Here is a 23,444-nt window from a genome sequence, read left to right as displayed (position 1 = left end):
TTGTTATGTTACAGCCTTGTTCTAAAAGGAGAAAGAAATCCTCGTCAAACTACACACAATACCCCATAATGACAAAGCGAAAACAGGTTTTTAGAAATGTTTGCAAATGTATAAAAAATACAAAATAAACAGATACCTTATAAGTATTCAGACCCTTTGCTATGAGACTCGAAAGCCACCCGGCCAAACTGAGCGATCGGAGGAGAAGGGCCTTGGTCAGGGAGATGACCAATAACCCGATAGTCAATCTGACAGAGCTCCAGAGTTCCTATGTTGAGATGGGACAGCCTTCAAGAAGGACAACCATCTCTGCAGCTCTCCACCAATCAGGCCTTTATGGTAGAGTGGCCAGACGGAAGCCACTCCTCTGCAAAAGGCACATGACAGCCCGCTTGGAGTTTGCCAAAAGGCACCTAAAGAACTCTATGACCATGAGAAACAATATTCTATGGTCTGATGAAACCAAGATTGAACTCTTTAGCCTTGATGCCAAGCGTCACATCTTGAGGAAACCTGGCACCATCCCTATGGTGAAGCATGGTCTTGGCAGCATCATACTGGGGATGTTTTTCAGAGGCAGGGACTGGGAGACTCATCAGGATCGAGGGAAAAATGAACGGAGCAAAGTACAGAGAGATCCTTGATTGAAAACCTGCTCCAGAGCGCTCAGGACCTCAGACTGGGGAGAAGGTTAACCTTCTAACAGCACAATAACCCTAAGCACACAGCCAAGACAATGCAGGAGTGGCTTCGGGACAACCCGCACAAGTATAATTCATTGGCTGATCCCTCCTGATGACCTCCTTAACCCATAGGAAGTCCAACCCTGTTGACTAATTTAAAAGTATGCAAGTCGTCAATGGTAATTTCCAAGCAGAAACTAGTTATTTCCAATTAATGACCTCTATCAATTTCTCTGTTCTCAACACACCATACGGAAGGAAGTACCTAGCTAGCACCACTGGAGGGAAGTGAAAGACCACACTTTTGTCTCTTGTTCTTTTTTCAAAGAATAAATTGTTTCCATTTGTTTTTATTTATAATTTTGACAGACCACATAAGCAATTTGTTTAACAATTGAATTTTAGACATTAAATATCACATTAGTTGCGTCCGAAATGGTACCCTATTCCCTGTACAGTGCACTACTTTTGACCCGTGTCCATTGGGCTCTGTTCAAAAGTTGTGCACTTCATATTGAATCGGGTGCCATTTGAGACATGGGCATGGTTTTGGTATTGTGTTGTACCTGGGATGTCATATTTGCACAAGCAACTTGACAATCAATAGCCTCTAATCAAAATGTAGATTTCTGACAATATCTGATAGATGGAGCCCAGCATGTGTCTTTTTGAGAGTATCTTCTCAATGTCTGAGGGTTGCATCCCAAATGGTACCCTGTTCCCTATATGGACACTTATGGACACTTAACCCTGTGGGCTCTGGTCAAAAGTATTGCACCATGTAGGGAATAGGTTGCCACTGAATAAATCCCTCTACGGTTTCAAGACAGCGGTCGTGGAGATGGTATTTACTTTCTTGACATGAATAATGTAACTCTGTTGAGGTAATGGTTGTGTTAACTTAGGCTACAGTACTCTGTGCTGAACATTAATTTTACAATGTGAATATTTTTTTCCCATTGACAAAAGCAAATGAAATTGTCTTGAAAATCAGAGTGATTTTGATGTGGAGTTAAATTAATCTATGCTCCAAATGTTATATTATATTCTTGGTGGCAAAAAAACGAGTAGCACTAGGACAACACTGGTTGAATCAACGTTGTTTCCACGTCATTTCAATGAAATTATGTTGAACCAACGTGGAACAGACGTTGAAGTTATGTCTGTGCCCAGTGGGATGTTTGTTTGAAATGTTAGGACCGAACAAAGTTCTCTTTAGGACCCTGGAGACTGCAGTTAATACTTTCAAGCAATGTCACCTGTTACGTTCAAAGGGGAAGCCGCGATGGTGGCGCTCTACCGTTTATATATATATATATACATCATTGGTGGTGTTAGTGTATCCTTTTTGCGCTTGGTAAAAGGCTTTTGAAGTTAATATTTACGTCCATCTGTCGCCTTCGCGTTACTAAATAAAGAGCGTCGCAAAGACACAGCAAGGCAGTCTTCAAATTTGTGAACAGTTTCACAGGTAAGAAGACAACGCATCATTGCGCCTCTTGTATCTTATCAGGAATTGTGTTATTTCTTGTTGCACTAGATAGGGTGAATTTATATTGCAACAATGTAGCCTTTACGTTTTCATATAACTATCTGTAATTTCCTGTGAGGCACTGGATATCAAGATAAATCAATTGAGATACACGATAAAGATCGTGACATATTATGATTCTATTGTATCCTATCTGTCATACACTAGTTATTTTTCTCATTGTGTAAATCAAAGGGACAGATGTATTTTAACACTTTTTATATTTACTAACTGTAGTCATTTCTAATCGGCCATACTCTCATACTTCCTGATATTCTTGTCACAAACAATTTCCTGTTAAATTGCATCATGTTACACGCTCGAGCTGATCTTCTTAGTTGATGAGGCAACCTTTTTTAAAACGGCCAGTGGTTTCAAGGAATGAGCATCCTTGGGACGTCCCTACCATAAGGTCCCAAGGAGCCGCTTTGGCACGGACCGTTTAGGAAAACTACGTTTTCCTTGGAAATTGAATTCATTGGAGTTCAGTTCGGGGTATACATTGCCTTCCATTAATCGGTAGTTAGTTACTTTCAAAATCCTATTTAGTTTTAGTAGTGTTACATTGCTGCGGTTTTGATGTTCACTTCGTGTCTCTCTGTAGTTTCTGTCTAGCCCAAGATTGTACTCATACGTCATTACTCTTTAAGGTCCAAGGACCTTATACAGGGAGCTCCAAAAGTATTGGGGCAGCACTTTTGGATTTTAAATGATACAATGACTATGAGGTTAAAGTGCAGACTGTCAGCTTTAATTTGAGGGTATTTTCATCCGCTTAGAAAGTACATCACTTTTTGTACATTGTCCCCCCCATTTTAGGGGATCAAAAGTATTGGGACAAATTCAATTATACAGTATGTGTATTAAAGTAGTAGTAAGTTAAGTATTTGGTCCAATATTCATAGCACGCAATGCCTACATCAAGCTTGTGACTCTAGAAATGTGTTAGCTGCATTTGCTGTTTCTTTGTGTTGTTTCAGATTATTTTGTGCCCAATAGAAATTAATGGTAAATAATGTATTTGTCATTTGAATCACTTAAAAACAAAATGTAAATAACAATAGAATGTTTCTTAACACTTCTACATTAATGTGGATGCTACCGTGATTATGTATAGTCCTTAATTAATCGTGAAATGAGTGAGAAAGTTCAATGCACAAATATCAGTCACTCCACCTGGTAAACCAGTTTTATGGGTGGCCTTCCTATTCTCACTGCATAGTGAAATTATATTTAGCATTGCATTCACTGATAGCCATAAAGGGAATACTTTGAAGTGGAGTATTGTTATGGTACAAATTTCATCCATTATTAGCAAATATAAATGTTTGTCGATAAACTTTTCAACAAAATATTAAAGGCCCAGTGCAGTCAAATGCTATTTTCCTGTGTTATATAAATAAATAAACAGTGAGGTTAGAGTAATATTGTGAAACATGATAATGCCCAAATTAGTGTAAGAGCTGTCTGAAAAGACCGCCTGAAATTTCAGCCTGTTTTGGTGGGATGGAGTTTTGGCCTGCCTGGTAATTAGTTAATAGACCAATAAGAAATAGACTTCCAAACCTTTCTGCCAATAATAGCTAGTTTTCAGTTTTCCCCTACCTGCTCAGACCACTCCCAGGCAGTCCTAGTAAAATTCTTGCTTTCAGAAATTGCTCTTTGTTAAGAAGCTATTAAGTTTCTTTTTGAGCATTTTAATTGAAAACAATCGCAGTAAGATACTTAGTTGTTTTCAATAAATTATTTTATATTGAGATAAAAATGGCTGCATTGGACATACATTTTTTTGATGGCATTATTATACATTAATTACATTTTTAATTGAAGGGCAAGCGTTTAATTCAAAGTTCTTCTGAAAACATTTGTTTCCATATCATATGGTAGAACTAGAAAGAGTTGAGGCAGCAAGCCTCTCACCTGCCAGTCTTCCTTTCTACACATCACCAATGTCTGTTCCCAGTATAGGAACAAGCCAAACAGGTTGTCAACTTAAGATGACATTTGAGTCAAGGAGAGTGCACTGTGTGCCCATTGTTGGGCTCTGGAAGCATGAGAGTGTCTTTGATCAATTATGAAGGAGGTAGGATTTCCTTGAGAGGACTGGCTTAAATTAATGATGACAAACTAAGAGTTTGAGGCCCTAAGCAGTGTTCACCTAAGGGTATCATTTATTGTGATTTGATATCCCTCTTAATAAAGCAGGTCATTGTTAAATAGCCTGAGTCCCAGAGTCCCAGATCTGTTTTGTGACGTGTGTCCAACTCCATTGAATGACCGTAATGGAGTTCACATGACAGCACAAACTGGGTTGTATTCACAAATAACTAACTGGACGCGAAAGGGCTGACACGGGGAGGGACCACCTGAACTTAAGAAATTAGAAAAGCTTGTTTTCCTTTTCTGTTGCGAAATGTTTCGATACATTTTACTTCAATGTGCGCTAATGAGGACTCATGCTAGTTGTGGAGCTAAATATGTCCGGTGTGTTTGTTATCAGTCCAGTCATACTCCTTCTACTGGTGTTTGTGTCTATGTAAGGTGGCAGTCATTAATGTGAATGTGGGTGCTGCTAAGTCAGCATCCGGGAAGGAGTGGAACAGGTGGGTATATGACGGGTGTGTTCTTGGCTAGAGAAGGTGAATACAGGTGCAATATTCCAAGTTGTTTACCGAGAGGTGTGTTCTGTTTGTTCTTTCACTTTGCTCCCTCTGTGTGTGTGTGTGTGTGTGTGTGTGTGTGTGTGTGTGTGTGTGTGTGTGTGTGTGTGTGTGTGTGTGTGTGTGTGTGTGTGTGTGTGTGTGTGTGTGTGTGTGTGTGCGTGTGCGTGTGTGTGAGGCTATTCCTCTGGGGCTCCACCTCTACTCAGGAGAGCGGGAGGGAGACGGAGGGAGACGGAGGGAGAGTAGCTATGACAGCAGAGAAGTGTTATGGGAGTGGCTAGGTACACAGGGACTGTACATGCTGGTTTAGAAGAGCTGACTGGATCACATCTTTTGACATTTGGCATGTAGTTATTATAGTCATCTGGTTTTGGGTAGAACTGCATTTTAAAATGTCTCCTTAGTCTCCATAGATTCGCCTTTGCATCAGGGAAAGAAAGTATTTGAGTCTGTTTTCTGTTTGTTTTGTTCTATTCCGAAACGGGTTTGAGTCCAGTGTCTATTTAAGACAATTATAGTCTCATACTCCAGCTCTTCACTGCTATTACTATGTAATGCCTCCAGTTAATTTATAACTCCAGTGTTTCCCCTAGGATCCCTTAATCTAAATGACATCACCGACCAATTCTATATTAAACCCAAAAGTTATTTAGCTAGCATTACCTTACTGTATCTTAACTAACAATTATAACATACATCTAGTAATAGGGTTGACTACACTTCCAGGATGACATTTTATTTTACCAGGTTAGTCTCAAAACCTATTTTGCAAGAGAGACCTAAAGCCAAAAAAAGCAGCATACAGTTTCAAACATTTACAACATAAACCACAAAACACCGCAGTTTAAAAAAAAACAGTTTACACATTGAAAAGACTAATTGGTTTTGGGAAGAGTGTTTCAACAAGGGTCAAAACATTGATATCCCCTAAATCATTTTACACCATAGTTTTTACCATAGCTGATAAGAATCTAAGGAAGATATGTACAAAAAAATCCTCCAAGGTGACTAGCTAGCTAGCTTGTAATCCTGGAAGTGTAGCTAACCCTATGAATAGAGAGTTGTGCCGCTGCATAAATTTAATATAGTGGAAACACTGAACTCTCTTTTATCTCGCTCTCTCAGCGGTGGCCATTTTGAATTGTGACCCACCATGCGTATGTTCCTGCGTCGGCGCTTATCCCCCTTGAAGCTGGCCCTGGCTGGGGGAACTCTGTTCATGGTGGTCCTGGTGGTCCTACAGAAGGATGTGGGCTCCGGCTCCAACTCTGCCCAGGACCCCTGGTTTCAGGATCTGGTGGAACGCAAGGATCGGGTGCTGGTGATGGTTCGAGGAGCAGTCAACAACCTAGGCTTCCAGGTACAGCTGTATGGGTCCTTTTGGTGGGTTGGGGGGGAGTAGAATAGGGGGAGGGGGTTAATGAACAGACTTTATTGTTTTTGTTTGTTATATAATTATACACTGATCAAGAAAATAAATGCAAAACTAAACAATTTCAAAGATTTTACTGAGTTACATTTCATATAAGGGAATCAGTGAATTTAAATAAATTCATTAGGCCTTGATCTATGGATCTCACATGACTGGGAGTACAGATATGCATCTGTTGGTCTCAGATACCTTCCAAAAGAAAAATAAGTAATGGGGGTGGATCAGAAAACCAGTCAGTATCTGGTGTGTAACCACCATTTGCCTCATGCAGCGCGACACATCTCCTTCGCATAGATTTGATCAGGCTGTTTATTGTGGAATGTTGTCTCACTCTTCAATGGCTTCGCGAAGTTGGTGGATATTGTCGGGAACTGGAACAAGCTGTCATACACATCGATCCAGAGCATCCCAAACATGCTCAATTAGTGACATGTCTGAGTATGTAGGCCATGGAAGAACTGGACATGTGTAGATAAAAAATAAAGAGAAATAAGCTTTTTGTGCATATGGAACATTTCTGGGATCTTTTATTTCAGCTCATGATACATGGGACCAACACTTTACATGTTCCGTTTATATTTTTGTTAAGTATACAAGAAATCTAAATAAAATGATAAAATAAAGAAACAATAACCTGGGATTCCAGATCGGAGCTCCCCAGCCCCCTTCAATAGAGGAGCAGCAGGCCACCCCAGACCGCCACTGTCCTCCAGGTCACTACAGTCAGGCAGAGCTGAAGCCGGCCCTGGAGAGGCCCCCACAGGACCCCCAAGGGCCTGGGGCCGATGGGAGGGGCTACGAGAAAAAGAACATGACACCAGAGGAGGAGAAAGAGAAGGAAAAGGGGATGACTGTTAACTGTTTCAACCAGTTCTCCTCCGACAGGATCTCCCTCAGCCGTAGCCTAGGAGACGACACCCGGCCACCAGAGTAAGACTATGTCCCAATTATCTCTCCTTCATCCTACAAGGTGCACTTATTCACTGTTTTTGAAAGGAAATGACGGGCATAATGAACATGGTGGAAGCTACCACTGGTCCATGCCTATACCAATCTAATGCTTTTAGATTTGTGGGAAGTAGTGAATGAGTGCACATTTTTACGAGAAACAAAATATTATTGGGATGCACCTTAAAGCTTCAGTCTTAACTGTAACCATGGTGATGAAAGGGATGGGTAGCATATTATTCTTGGGGGTGGTTTCCTTGTCTTGTTCAAAGATGCATTTTCAATAGACTTGTCCTAGATTAGCAATCTTCTCTATTGTTTACGACTGTATTGCTGCAGATGTTTCTTTTTCTTCATTTAATCAACATTTCAAAACCTTGAAAGCCATGAAAAGCACAATCAATTTGGTTTATGTATGAATATTTGCTAAGGGATGCTCTTTATATATTGTATATATTGTATTTATATAAGGCTAGGGCATCTACGTAGACACAAACACCCCACATGTGAACTCAAACACAGGGCAGATAATATTGACAGTTTTTCCTTTTCATGACGAACAGTGTCTTGCTCTTCCTTTGCTTCCCAGGTGTGTGGAGCGTAAGTTCCGCCACTGCCCTCCTCTCCCCACCACCAGTGTAATCATAGTGTTCCACAACGAGGCCTGGTCCACCCTGCTGCGTACCGTCTACAGTGTCCTCCACACCTCCCCTGCCGCCCTGCTCACTGAGATCATCATGGTGGACGACGCCAGCACCGCAGGTGAAGAGAAAAAAAAATACAGAGAAAAGAAATCCTATGGGTTCACTCAAAATGGCCGCCAGTCTACCCATTGTGGCGTCATGGACTTGAATATTTCTATGGCTACCGTGGGCATGATGACTCTAAATCAAGTCAAATCCAACTTTATTTGACACATTTTATTTTCTTTTATTTGACCTTTATTTAACCAGGTAGGCCATTTGGGCCAGACCTGGCCAAGATAAAGCAAAGCATTGCGACACAAACAACAGAGTTACACATGGGATAAACAAACGTACAGTCAATAACACAATAGGAAAATCTACCCAGTGTGTGCAAATGTAGTAAGATTAGGGAGGTAAACATGCGCCGAAATACAACAAGTGTAGACCTTACTGTGAAATTCTTACTTACAAGCCCTTAACCAACAGTGCAGTTCAAGAAGAGTTGAAAATATTTACCAAATAAACTAAAGTAAAAAATTATAAAAAGTAACACAATAAAATAACAATAACGAGGCTATATACAGGGGGTACCGGTACCTAGTCAGTGTGCGGAGGTACCGGTTAGATGAGGTAATTTGTACATGTAGGTAGGGGTGAAGTGACTATGCATAGATAATAAACAGCTCCTAGCAGCGTTGTACAAAACAAATGGAGGTGGACTGCTGTCCCCAGTCCACCTGACTGTGCTGCTGCTCCAGTTTCAACTGTTCTGCCTTATTATTATTCGACCATGCTGGTCATTTATGAACATTTGAACATCTTGGCCATGTTCTGTTATAATCTCCACCCGGCACAGCCAGAAGAGGACTGGCCACCCCACATAGCCTGGTTCCTCTCTAGGTTTCTTCCTAGGTTTTGGCCTTTCTAGGGAGTTTTTCCTAGCCACCGTGCTTCTACACCTGCATTGCTTGCTGTTTGGGGTTTTAGGCTGGGTTTCTGTACAGCACTTTGAGATATCAGCTGATGTACGAAGGGCTATATAAATAAATTTGATTTGATTTGGGTAGTCTGTTCAGCAGTCTTATGTTTTGGGGGTAGAAGCTGTTAAGTAGCCTTTTGGTCCAACACTTGGCGCTCCGGTATCGCTTGCCGTGCGGTAGAAGAGAAAACAGTCTATGACTTGGGTGACTGGAGTCTCTGACAATTTTATGGGCTTTCCTCTGACTCCGCCTATTATATAGTTCCTGGATGGCAGGAAGCTTGGCCCCAGTGATGTACTGGACCTTACACACTACCTTCTGTAGCGCCTTACACTCAGATGCCTAGCAGTTGCCATACCAGGCAGTGACGCAACCCAGTCTAGGTAATGGAGCCTGATACTAACCATGGGCTAAGGGAAAAGCAAAGGGGAACTGTACATTAGGGCACACCAACAGCAAAACGTTTCGTCAGTCATTCTGAAACTAAGGGTACTGTTGAAATAAACAAGAAATTGCATTGGCCTCGCTTCACTAATCAAGACTAAAAGAGGATGTGCTTTGACACCGAGTTCAATATCTACTTCTGGACCTTGGAACCTCCTGGCCATATAGTTTGGTTTAATCTCGCGCTGTGTTCTAACAATCGCCTGTATACTAGCTAGCTGCATTATCACTTGGTTTTTAAAAAGTATGCTGTGGAAGAAGTGTGATGTCTGTTGTGGCCAGTGAATTGCATACAGTGTGTGTTATTAATACTAAACTGAAACTTGTGACACAATTTCAGACCTCTACGGTCTTGTCTGTTCTAAATATAACTGGATGTGTGTGTGTGTGTGTGGGGTGGGGGGTGTTATGTAACATTTATTTAACTAGGCAAGTCAGTTAAGAACAAATTCTTATTTATAATGATGGCCTGGCAAAAGGCCTCCTGTTGGGACGGGGGCTTGGATTGAAAATGTAAACAAAAATATATATACATGTAGGACAAAACACTCATCACAACAAGAGAGAGAACACAACACTGCATAAAGAGAGACCTATAAGATGACAACATAGCAAGGCAGCAACACATGACAACACAGCATGGTAGCAACACAACATAACAACATGGTAGCAGCACAAAACATATTACAAACATTATTGGGCACAGACAACAGCACAAAGGGCAAGAAGGTAGAGACAACAATACATCAAAAAGACGAGCGACCCAGGGATGTGTGTGCTTTGGGGACCTTTAACAGAATATCCCTTACCTGCCGATCTATAAATTATGTGACATTTGTTTTAGAGATGTTCAGAACAAGGTTAAGGGTAGAGAAAGCTTGTCGGACACTAAGAAAGCTTTATTGTAGAGCAGTTAACACAAAATCCGGGGAGGGGCCAGCTGAGTATAAGACTATATTATCTGCATATAAATGGATGAGAGCTTCCTACTGCCTGAGCTATGTTGTTGATGTAAATTGAGAAGACCGTGGGGCCTAGGATTGAGCCTTGGGGTACTCCCTTGGTGACAGGCAGTGGCTGAGATAGCAGATTGTCTGACTTTATACACTGCACTCCTTGAGAGAGGTAGTTAGCAAACCAGGCCAAAGACCCCTCAGAGACACCAATTCTCCTTAGCCGGCCCACAAGAATAGAATAGTCTACCATATCTAAAGCTTTGGCCAAGTCAATAAAAATAGCAGCACAACATTGCTTAGAATCAAGGGCAATGGTGACATCATTGAGGTCCTTTAAGGTTGCAGTGACACATCCATAACCTGAGCGGAAACCAGGTTGCATACCAGAGAGAATACTATACTTACCGTCCTGTCCCATCACGTTTAGAAAGCAATGTATTATGTAGAACAGATATGACTGTCTGGCAGTATTGAGAATTGTGTCAGTTCTATTCATTACATTCCTATGTACATGTCACTGAACACACCCCTGCTTTATGTTAGTCAGTTACCTAGCGATGCTGGTCTTGACCTCCTGTCATTAACCGCTCCACCCTCACCTGATGAAAATAATGTTGTATTACCTGAAGAGCCAGCCACATTCCTAACTAAACATGAAGTTTTGTGTTTGTGTTTAATTGATGTCTAGTTTTTACATAGTTCACCCAAATTACAAAATTACATATATTGGTTTCATTACCCTGTAATCAGTCAATGGACAAGGTATGACTGTAATCAATGCTTTGTAGTGGTTTGCCTGACCACTGTTTCAAATGTTGTTTAGAATTTGTGACACAATCCAATGCAAGTCAATGCTACCCATATTAGCATTTCCTCTCTTAATGTCCAAATCATCCTTAGGTTTAAGAGAATGGATTGTATAACGGAATTAAGTTACTTATAGGTTTGTACATGAAGAACAAAAATGCTACCATTGACTTGCATTGGATTGTGCCACAAATACAAACAATTTTGATTTGAAAGAGTGGCCAGGTGAACAAAACCAAAAGCAAGGATCATACATTGTGCCATAGACTGCTTATAGGGTTAGGAAACCAATGTAATTTAGGTGAACTATCCCTTTAAGCGATTCCCTCCGATGCTCCAGCTCACCTTAAGAAAAGAATGTCATAACAGGTATGTGTTTTCTCCTTTCTACCAGAACACCTGGGGACTCGGCTGGATGAGTATGTGAAGCAGCTAAAGATAGTGAAGGTGGTGAGACAGCAGGAGAGGAAGGGCCTGATCACTGCCAGGCTCCTGGGGGCCCGGGGAGCCCTGGGAGAGATACTCACCTTCCTGGATGCTCACTGTGAGTAGCTAGCCCATGATGGATGAATAAATGAGTGCCTGATAACAGCCAAGCTCCTAGAGGCCAGGAGGACACAGAGAAATATACACACTTTCCTGAATGCTCACTTTCAGTAACTAGCCCACAAGGGATGGATGGATTCATTCATTAATACTCAGGGGCCCAGGGAGAGACCTACCTTTCTGGATGCACAATGTGACTAGCTAGCCAACTAGGAAAACATATATGTTGGCCTATGGCACAGATGTATGCCAGAGTCTATATGGATTTGAATACAGCCCTCTGCCCTTTGACTCAACCTTCTCCATCTCCTACTGTACCTTTACTGTACTTTCTGTTCAAAAGCACAAACAATACGATAGGAGATGGATTGATGCACTGTGACTAGCTAGCTCACAAGGCCAGAGCAACACAACTAACTCCTTGTTGACCCCCCCATCCCTTTTTGCTATCCCATTAGGAAGGATATGTGGAGTGGGTAAAATGTTTCCCAAGTGATCAATCCAATTACAACCATTGTGTTACAACTTTATTTGCATAAATGTTTATAACAGATTTACTACCTGCGGTTCTTTTTTCAAGCAGTGAACAGTTGAAACCTACTCTTCGGGTTTCCCTGCTAGAACTAGATGTGTGACCACATTCCACTCACGTAAGCTTAGAGATATGCAATGTATTGGAGTGACGAGGGGCTATACGTACAGACGAAAGGTAGATACTAATGTACTGGAGATAAAGGCTTTGCAGTGATGTATAAAAAGTATACAAAAACATACACAAATACTGTGAATTCCCAGGGTCATCCCGACAAGGGCGTTTGCATAATGTGATGTTGTCAGACAATTGTGAACACAGATTACATATCATTGACAGAATGCTCAGGACTCATACTGGGGGGTCTGTTGAGGCCAGGAGGATGCAGAGTTACACTATGTTCACATAGAAAAGTATTGTGTAGAATAGACAGGATTTTCTGTTGTGTAGAATTGGGAGTGGTGTCAGCTCCAAAAATGTTTGCCAACTGAACTCCGCAATGTTTGCCAACTAAGCTCCATTCATTGTATCTCAATCTGTAATGCTTCACAATGTTTGCCAACTGACAACTACCGACTTCTTGTACTTTGAAAACTTTTTACACCTGCTGAACTCTACCCTCCTCTCCCGTCCCCAGGTGAGTGTTTCCATGGCTGGCTGGAGCCCCTGCTGGCTCGTATCGTGGAGGAGCCAACAGCCGTGGTCAGCCCAGAGATCACTAGCATCAACCTGAATGACTTTACCTTCAACAAGCCTGTAGCCACCGCTAAGGCCCGCAACAGAGGGAACTTTGACTGGAGCCTCAGCTTCGGCTGGGAAGGCATCCCCGAGCATGAGAGCAACAGACGCAAAGATGAGACCTACCCCGTCAAGTAAGGGCTAAGGACCCACCTAACATGTTTCATAGAGTACATTGCCTTCCGACAGCTAGTGGAGAGGTCCTTCGGGTAGAGTATGTGTAGTGAATATAATGCTGTGATTGCTGAAGTTGTTTGCAATATATTCCGATTTTTTTTCATCTTACAATTCAGCATATGTTATATTCTGCACTTTAAATATGTATCAGATCACTACTCGGCAATCAGACTATGTATATTCCATAATGTTGCATTGGACATCTAGTATCTGTTACTCACCTCTGCATGTCTGTTCATTCAGAACTCCAACGTTTGCCGGTGGTCTCTTCTCCATCTCCAAGACGTACTTTGAACACATCGGAACGTACGATGACAAGATGGAGATCTGGGGGGGTGAGAATGTGGAGATGTCCTTTAGGGTTAGTTTCCCCTCTTTCCTCTAACAATGTTATTATAAAGGAATATCTATCAAATACTAAAGCTAGTCTTAAACAGAGCCATATATAGAGAGTTTGCTGATTATGGTTTCTCTCAAAGACAATTCAGTTGATTATTACCTCAATTCAATTGGTTGAATGGTGTCATGTGACCTCGATGTTGTATATGGCTCTGGGCCTGTGTCTACAAAGCATCTCAGAAAAGGTCTTAGGAATCCTGTTAACCTGTTTTTTGTGAGCATGTGTATCCGTAGTAGGAATTTCCGGGTGAATAAAAACAAGCACAGCCGTAGGTAAAGTTAATCAAAATCTGGTTTATTACAAGTTGCAACAAGGAGACCCCACTCAGCACAGAAGCGGAGCAAATGTCTATCTGGCCTCTTGGAGACAGGCCCTATATATCCTAATCAGACAGCACCAAATGTCCTGTAAACACCAGCCCAAAATGCTTGTAGGAAGTCAAAGCAACTTTGTCTAACTTTGTCAGCTGCTACAGAATCACACTGTTCACAGAATGTCATCAATACAATTCAACAGTGAATAATCGGTGTCCTTGTGCCTCCATTGACAAAGCAGGTCACTAAGTTAGCCAGCTAACTTCAATAAACCTTCTCCTAGGTGTGGCAGTGTGGCGGCCAGCTGGAGATCATTCCGTGTTCCGTGGTGGGTCACGTGTTCCGTACCAAGTCACCCCACACCTTCCCTAAAGGTACTGAGGTCATCACAAGGAACCAGGTACGACTCGCAGAGGTCTGGATGGATGACTACAAACACATCTACTACCGACGCAACAGTAACGCTGCCAAGATGGCCAAGGAGGTAGGCTTATGTTCTCTTATGTTCTCAATCAACTCAAAGTTTCATATACTGTACTGTTAGATATAGTGCTGTGCATTAAACATCTACAACCGACACAACCAGAACGCAGCTAAAATGTAACAAGTGGTGAGAGAACAGGGTTAAGCCTATGGCATGTTTTCGTTCACTCCAAGTTCCATAATAATTGTAGATAATCTTGTGTTGCCAGACTTGGTAATCTCACATTCGTTCGACACAGAAGGAAAGGCTGAATGAAGGCTAACTGTTAGACAACACACTACTGTGCAAAATGTGTCGGCCTGCGCATACTGCAATCTGTTTATTATAAGATATTATTATTTATCTGGAATAGGCTAAACTACAATAAATATGTTCTTATGAGTGCCTGTATACTGTAGGCAGCAACACATGTGCCACGCTGATCCCTAACACAGGGCCCCCCACATGGGTGCGTGCTCAGCCCCCTCCGTTGCCATGCATGTCTCCAACTCAATCATCAAGTTTACTGACAACAACGGTGGTCTGCCTGATTACCAACAATGATTGAGACCAGACCGCCTACAGGGAGGAAGTGATAGCCCTGACGGAGTGGCACCAGGAAAATAACCTCTCCCTTAACAAAACGCTGATTGTGGACTACAGGTGACAGCAGAGAGAGCACGCCCCCATCCACATTGATGGGGTCGCAGTGGAGAGGATCAAAAGCTTGAAGTTGCTCGGCGTGCACATCACTGACTACCTGAAATGGTCCCTTCACACAGACAGTGTGATGAAGAAGGAGCAACAGCACCTCTTCAACCTCAGGAGGCTGAAGAAATTTGGCTTGGCCCCTAAGACCCTCACAAACTTCTACAGATGCACCATTGAGAACATTCTGTTTGGCTGTATCACCGCCTGGTACAGCAATTGCACCGTCCGCAAACGTAGGGCTCTCCAGAGGGTTGTGTGGTCAGCCTAACGCATCACTGGACATCTACAGCACCCGCTGTCACAGGAAGGACAAGAAGATCATCAAGCACCAGAGCCAAGGCCTGTTCACCCCGCCACCATCTAGAAGGCAGAGACAGTACAGCTGCATCAAAGCTGGGACCAAGAGACAGCTTCTATCTCCAGGCCATCAAACTGTTAAACAGTCACCACTAGCCTTAGTCACTGTTCTAGCTGGCTACCACCTGGTACTCTACCCTGCACCGTAGAGACTACTGCCCTATGTACATAGTCATTGAACGCTGGTCACTTTTAAACATGTTTAAATAACGTTTTACCCACTTTGTATGTATATACTGTATTCTTGTCATGGCTCTTCTATGTAACTACTGTTATGCACACCTTTTTCTAATCATATACTGTCCATAATGTCTTTACACACCATTATATGTATATCCATTACATACTGAACAAAAATATAAACACAACCTGCAACAATTTCTAAGATTTTACTGAGTAACAGTTCTTATAAGGAAATCAGTCATGGATTTCTATGGATTTCACATGACTGGGAATACAGATATGCATCTGTTGCTCACAGATACCTTTTTTAAAAAATGGGCCTCATAATGGGCATCCGGATCTCGTCACAGTATCTCTGTGTATTCAAATTACCATGGATAAAATGCAATTGTGTTCATTGTCCGTAGCTTATGCCTGCCCATACCATAACCCCCACCACCACCATGGGGCACTCTGTTCACCTCTACTTCATCAGCAAATCGCTCGCCCACACGACCCCATGCATGTGGTCTGCGGTTGTAAAACCAGTTGGACGTACTGCCAAATTAGAACAACGTTGGAGGTGGCTTATGGTAGAGAAATGAACATTCAATGCTCTGGCAACAGCTCTGGTGGACATTCCTGCAGTCAGCATGCCAACTGCATACTCCCTCAAAACTTCAAACATCTGGCATTGTTTTTTGTGGGTTTTTTTCTAGACATTATTGCACTGTTGGAGCTAGAAACACAGGCATTTCGCTGCACCTGTGATAACATCTGCAAATCTATGTATATGACCAATACTTTTTGATTTGACATGACTACCGTTATATGGGGTTAACTCTCCAGTCTTTCCAGATTTCTATGAAATATGACCTTTAATTACTTATAATATGAATGAAATAATAGTTTTCCTTCCAAGAAATGGTCATTTAAGTATGTTGAAAAGCAGCTTTTCTGTGTTGGAATAGTGTGGACGTACCCCAACAACAGAATGGTGTAGGTGTATACCGGTCATTAAATATTCACGCAAGTAAACCGCTGATTGGCCAGCTCATCCTCCTCAGGATTATGACATCATACTCTGAGGAAATAGCTATACTTTTTTTAATGGTCTGTTTGAGATACAAATTTGATGTGGGGGTTTTTAAAAAATTATTATTATTATTATTATTTTTTATATATATATATATTTCTCAAATGTATGTGTTGGCCACAAATACGAGTATCGGACGAGTCAACATTATTTGGGTATGAGTTAGAGAAATGTCAGATTTTCACTGGACAGTTACTTTAAAGTTAACTATCAGAGCACAGGATTGAGCAAGTCACTTGTTCCTGTCTCACTCCTTTCCACTACTCTGTGTATGTTGCAGAAAGGATTTGGTGACATCTCGGAGCGTGTGAATCTGAGGGAGAGGCTGCAGTGTAAGAACTTCACCTGGTATCTGAATACTATTTACCCCGAGGCGTTCGTGCCAGACCTCACCCCTACCAAGTTCGGAGCGGTACGTTTTGTTCCATTCAGGTGTACTAACTATCAGACCTGGTTTCAAGTACTATTTGAAGTATTTTGAAATTCTTTAGCTGTGCATGATTGAGCTTGCCTGTTGCCATGAAAATAATAGAGATGTCTCAAAAGTGCAAATCCTGCTCATTAAATGCAGGGTTTAGCCAGGCAGGCCAAAACAAATGCTACAAGTATTTGAGGTAACACTTTTGGGGGGGGGGGAATAGTCCATCTATAGATGCTCTGTAAGTAACATTTCAAATAAATATCTACTAACCCTAAACTTGACCCTAACACTGACCCAACCCGTTATTCTAAACCTAGCCGTAACCTTAGCAAGCAGTTGCTTATCGACAGATGGTTTGTTGATAGTATGACCATCTGTAGAGCATCTACATAAGTGTGACTAGGAAGGTACTGTACATGATGGCGATGCATAAGTGTTCATTGTTAAATGTGTGTGTGTGCAGATTAAGAACTCTGGTGCTCAGAGCTGTCTGGATGTGGGAGAGAAAAATGAAGGAGGGAAGCCACTGATCATGTACACGTGCCACAATATGGGGGGTAACCAGGTACTGTACATTCACTCACACTGTCAGAGGAGGCTGTTGGGAGGATATGTAGGAGGACTGTCTCATTTGTAATGGCATGGAATAAATGGAACTGTATCAAACTTATGGAAAACGCATGTTTGACTTACAATGGGCTGCACTCCTATAGCTCCTCTCACCAGCCTCCGCTGTACTCTATGGTTGTGTGGAGGGATATTCTGATATTGATACGCATTCAACAACAGTATGTTCAGTCAATTTTTGGAATTCCATATTCAGGTTTATAGGCAACGCTTTTGTTTAGCCTTTATTTAAATCACATTGAAATGAACATCTATTTTTCAAGTGAACCCCGACGATCTTCGATAATAAGTCCCCAGCACCATATTACAGTGATGTTTGATTTCATATGCTTATCTCTCCTGCTGTTTCCCCAGTACTTTGAGTACACGTCTCATAAGGAGCTGCGTCACAACATAGGGAAGCAGCTGTGTCTACAGGCCAACACCCAGCCAGACCAGGTTAAGATTGAGCTCTGTACACTAAAAGGAATAGGGACTAGCGTGGCCCCACAACAGGAGTGGCTCTTTACAGAGGTAAGGAAGCATCACCTGGACAAGCATGCACGCACGCATATGCAGTGCATTCAGAAAGTATTCCCCTTGACTTTTTCCACATTTTGTTACGTTACAGCCTTATTAAATTGTTTTCCCCCCTCATCATCAATACCCATAATGACAAAGCAAAAACAGTTTTTTAGTATTTTTTGCAAATGTATTCAAATAAAAATCTAATTTACATAATTATTCAGACCCTTTTCACTCTGATGTTTTTCTTACGATGTACCCAATGATTAATGAAAACTTGCTATGTCCTCATTGTGGTTTTACAGATGTGTTTAATACGTCTTATTTACACACTTTATTCAAATATTTATGAAAAGCATATTGCTATATTTGGTAGCACTTATTTGTTTTTCCTTCGCCTCCCAACCACTTTCCAAGTGTGGAATGGATGTGGGTGGGGCTAGGTCTACATAAGGGTGCAAAAAATATTTAAACTCAAGATCTGATGAAGGCCATGAAGCCGATACGTAAGCTTATTAAAGATCAGTGATACTATCAAGAGCAGTGTGAGGTTTCCTTTTTCCTTCATCTTGTTCAACTGTTTCCATGCATCTGCAAAAAAAGATTGCTCAGATGTGCGAGTGCCTTTTGAATTCTGAAGGATGACCAATGGAAACAGGATTCACCTGAGCTCAATTTCGAGTTTCATAGCAAATGGTCTGAATACTTTAGTAAACAAGGTATTTTATTTCTAGAAAACTTGTTTTCGCTTTGTCATTAATGGGCATTGTGTGTAGATTATGATTTTTTTCCCCCAATTTATTCCATTTTAGAATAAGGCTGTAACGTAACAAAATGTGGAAAAAGGGAAGGGGTCTGAATACTTTCCGAAGGTACTGTATATCACACACGCATACACATTTCTAGATCTGCTGGGAGACATTTTTTAGACTCCTCGTTCTTGAAGAGTGCCTTTGTAAAGCATGTGTGACTGATGAAATAAACGCAATGAAGTACATTTAATCTGTTTAGGTAACTATCTGTTAACGATCTTTCACAACGCACAAGAGAAGTTATTGCTCTAGATCTAATCTGTCCACAGCAGACCCAGTGTTATCCCACTGCAGTACATGCTTTTTTAACCCTCTGCCCTCTCTAGGAGAATCTCCTCAAGAACCCACCAAGTGGAAAGTGCTTACTCCTGAAAGGGGGCCAGATAGTGATGGACGACTGTAAAGCAGCTGACCTCAACCAGCACTGGGCATTCAGTTGACCCCTAACCTTCGACCCCTGACCTTGAGCAGAACTGAAGCTTTCACTAGACGTTGACCCACCCCGCCCCCCGCCAGCCCATCCACCCATAGATGCTATTAACAAACGTATAGACCCTACCAATCTACCTATAGACTCTGGGTCAAGCAGGCAGTACTAGCACCAGTACTAGCTGAACCTGACAGGACATGAGTCATACTGCACTGGAGACCATTGATGACCTAAGTGGAGTGGACATAGAATATAGAGTGCTGACTGTGCTATGGCAGTGTACACCTAAGTGAAGGATCTCAGGATAACCACTTTTAACTATATATTTATGATAATAGAGACTCATGAATGAAGGTTTCTTCTTGTGGAGTGTGTGGACAGTGGACTCTGCAGCCTGGGTTGTGTTCAGTAGGGAGAAAATGTTTTGGAATGGAGTGAAACGGGGAGAACTTAGGCCTACTACCCGAACTTATCCAGAAAGAGCACATATCTTAGTTTTCTGTTGCAAAACGTTTTGCCACTGTGTGCCCTACTGGACACGACCCTGGAGTGGCAGGAAGGAGGTCTCTTCCTGACAACTAGGACCTCAACCTAGAAGTGTGTTCTCTTTTTTTAATCATAGTTTTGCTTGTCTTAACTTATCTTGTCAGGTAATGAATGTAGATATAGTGAATGTTGTTTCTGTGACAATACTGCCAAAGGGAAAGGTGTCCATTTTTTAAAATAAAGTTGTATCTGTATACAGTTGGATTATTTGTCATACGAGTGAAATGACTGGTCCCGTGTGTCTCAGTTGGTAGAGCATGGCTCTTGCAACACCAGGGTTGTGGGTTTTATTCCCACAGGGGACCAGTAGAAAAATGTAAGTACTCACTACTTACTGTAAGTCGCTCTGGAGAGCATCTGCTAAATGACACAAAATAGCTTTTACTTTTAAAAGAGATATTCTCAGATAATGAAAACCATTACTATAAACATATGATAGAAATGGAATTAGTACGTTTTGAGAGATCTTATTTTCTTTTTATTAACATCATGCACTCAAAAAAGGGTCAATGCAGGAAGTCCTGGGAGCCATTTGATGAGCTATTTAGCAGTCTTATGGCTTGGGAGTGGAAGCTGTTCAGGTTCCAGACTTGGTGCGCTGGTACCGCTTGCCGTTCGATAGCAGAGAGAGGTCTATGGCTGGAGTCTTTGACATTTTTGGGGGTCTTCCTCTTGACACCGCCTGTTATGTATTATGTGCGGTCGTGCACACTCCTACGGTATCCACAGCAGTGACGCTAGAGTGCTGCTTGATATTGGTCCAACTTTATTACTCTGGAGGTAAGACCCTGGTTCATATCGGAAGCTAGATGCTGATAAGAGACTGTCGGCGTCCCAAATGGCACCCCATTCCCTACATAATGAAGATCTTCCTGCAATAATAAACATTCCTCCGTGTGACTGAGTGAGCTGTTGAATAGGCTAGTCAATGAATATCTTATTTTTCCAGCAATTGTTTACAGACAGATTATTTCACTTATAATTCACTGTATCACAATTCCAGTGGGTCAGAAGTTTACATACACTAAGTTGAGTGAGCCTTTAAACAGCTTCTGTCTCCTAGAGATGAACGTACTTTGGTGCGCAAAGTGCACATCTATCCCAGAACAACAGCAAAGGACCTTGTGAAGATGCTGGATGAAACAGGTACAAAGTATGTATATCCACAGTAAAAATAGTCCTATGTCGACATAACCTGAAAGGCCGCTCAGCAAGGAAAAATAGAACTGTTTGGCCATAATGACCATTGTTATGTTTGGAGGAAAAAGGGGGAGGCTTGCAAGCCGAAGAACACCATCCCAACCGTTAAGCACGGGGGTGGCAGCATCATGTTGTGGGGGTGCTTTGCTGCAGGAGGGACTGGAGCACTTCACAAAATAGATGGCATCATGAGGAGGACAATTATGTGGATATATTGAAGCAACATCTCAAGACATCAGTCAGGAAGTTAAAGCTTGGTCGCAAATGGGTCTTCCAAATGGACAATGACCCCAAGCATGCTTGCAATGTTGTGGCAAAATGGCTTAAGGACAACAAAGTCAAGGTATTGGGAGTGGCCATCACAAAGCCCTGACCTCAATCCTATAGGGAATTTGTGGGCAGAACTGAAAAAGCGTCTGCGAGCAAGGAAGCCTGCAAACCCGAATCAGTTACACCAGCTCTGTTAGGAGAAATGGGCCAGAATTTACCCAACTTATTGTGGAAGGCTACCCAAAATGTTTGATCCAAGTTCAACAATTTAAAGGCAATGCTACCCATACTAATTGAGGATATGTAAACTTCTGACCCACTGAGAATGTGATGAAAGAAATAAAAGCTGAAGTAAATCATTCTCTCTACTATTATTCTGACATTTCACATTCGTAAAATAAAGTGGTGGTCCTAACTGACCTAAAAAAAGGGAATTTCTACTAGGATTAAATATCAGGAATTGTGAAAAACTGACTTCCGACTTCAACTGTGTGTTCACTTCTGTTCTGCGTTTGCAGATACATAGGATACATTAAGTACAATTCAATGCCCATATTAGCATACCACATCTTTTGATTGCATGCGCAGCATATTGCTTCATTGCTGGAAGTATGTTTGTGCTAATGTTGGAACATAACTGTGGTTTCACAGTATGTGAAAGGAAGAACTAATGTTGAACTAATTCCACTGTCTGATAAGAAAGGGGTTTCTTTGAGATATTCTTTAAGACCAACCGCATGACCTACTCTGCTCAGCAGCCACACTACTATTTAGGCTACTTTGTGAGTTCTGTTATGGAAACGTGGCGTCTTGCTTGTTGTAATTGCACAACTAGTATATCTATTGGGAGTGCCTCTCTTCGTATAGTTCCATCTGGTTTGAAGTCCAAACATGGGGTTAACTAACTGTGTGTGTGTGTGTGTGTGTGTGTGTGTGTGTGTGTGTGTGTGTGTGTGTGTGTGTGTGTGTGTGTGTGTGTGTGTGTGTGTGTGTGTGTGTGTGTGTGTGTGTGTGTGTGTGTGTGTGTGTGTGTCAGTGATACAATAGGGAATACGTATAACCGCACAGTGTGGTGACAGACAGGAAGCCGACTGGGGGATAGAGAGGGTAAAGAAGAGAAGGGGGAGTGAACACACACTGACTGAAATGTGCTGCATCTACCTTTATCCAGTGCTGAAAAAGAGGGAAGTTTAGGACTTAAAATGTTGGTCCACTTATGTGAGTCTGCCAATCACAAATGATGATCCTCATTCACTACAGTTGAGTGCATTAAAAGGTTCTAAATGACCCACATATCCACTACTCACAACATGGCCCACGTTGACTAGGTCAATTTATAGTTTTATTCCAGTAGGTAGGTAATGTGTAGGTTGGATATTGGACTTGGCTCACGTGATAGACTCAGTGTCATGTACATGCTTTTCACTGCACCAATAGGAGACAGAAAATATGAGGAGTACTTTCAGACTTAACATTATAAGCACATTTTGGTATGAACTTCTATCCATTCAGGGAGATCATGCCAAGAATAATATTTATCCTACACTATGGTGGGTGAGATGTTTTTGTGTTTTCTGATGTTTTCTGTTAGTTATTAGCAAACTGCTTCTCTATGTCCTTAGTCTCTGAAACATCATTCTAAATTACGACTGCGCCTAAATGCTGGTCAAGGTTCGTCACCTCAACCTACCGGGCACATATTGGTTAAATCAGCGTTGTTTCAACGTAATTCGTCAACATATTGTGATGGGGAACACGTAACACTTTACTTGACACCCATCATCATAACATGAAAGCAAACTTCTTGGCAGAGGAAAAAAAAGGTTTCGACACTCCTTATGTAGGTGTCATAACCAGCCATAAAATAACGCAATACACTGTATATCACAACAAGTGTAACTATATGGGTCATGACAGTGTTATGACCACAACTTGTTTCATCACAAAACCAGAGAACAATACATGTAACAAACCTACAGTAACATAACCTTCAGCGTGGTCAATCAAA

At 41.7% G+C, this 23,444-nt stretch overlaps 1 protein-coding gene across 1 annotated transcript; it reads left to right on the top strand.

Moving 5' to 3' along the window:
* Positions 1-1,934: 1,934 nt before the first annotated feature.
* On the top strand, positions 1,935-20,170 carry galnt6 (UDP-N-acetyl-alpha-D-galactosamine:polypeptide N-acetylgalactosaminyltransferase 6 (GalNAc-T6)). Its single transcript, XM_052482513.1, has 12 exons — positions 1,935-2,154; positions 6,003-6,237; positions 6,956-7,239; positions 7,847-8,019; positions 11,525-11,674; positions 12,846-13,080; positions 13,367-13,484; positions 14,121-14,321; positions 16,907-17,038; positions 17,511-17,612; positions 18,029-18,187; positions 19,317-20,170. Exons 2-12 carry the CDS (start codon positions 6,031-6,033, stop codon positions 19,428-19,430), a joined length of 1,875 nt encoding a protein of 624 aa, XP_052338473.1. The 5' UTR covers positions 1,935-2,154; positions 6,003-6,030; the 3' UTR covers positions 19,431-20,170.
* The last annotated feature ends 3,274 nt before the right edge of the window (positions 20,171-23,444 follow it).

This window comes from Oncorhynchus keta, chromosome 27 (assembly GCF_023373465.1).
Source record: "Oncorhynchus keta strain PuntledgeMale-10-30-2019 chromosome 27, Oket_V2, whole genome shotgun sequence".
Classification (NCBI taxonomy): Eukaryota; Metazoa; Chordata; class Actinopteri; order Salmoniformes; family Salmonidae; genus Oncorhynchus; species Oncorhynchus keta.
Note: the sequence above shows the minus strand (reverse complement) of the source record. Positions and strands in the feature narration are given on the sequence as shown.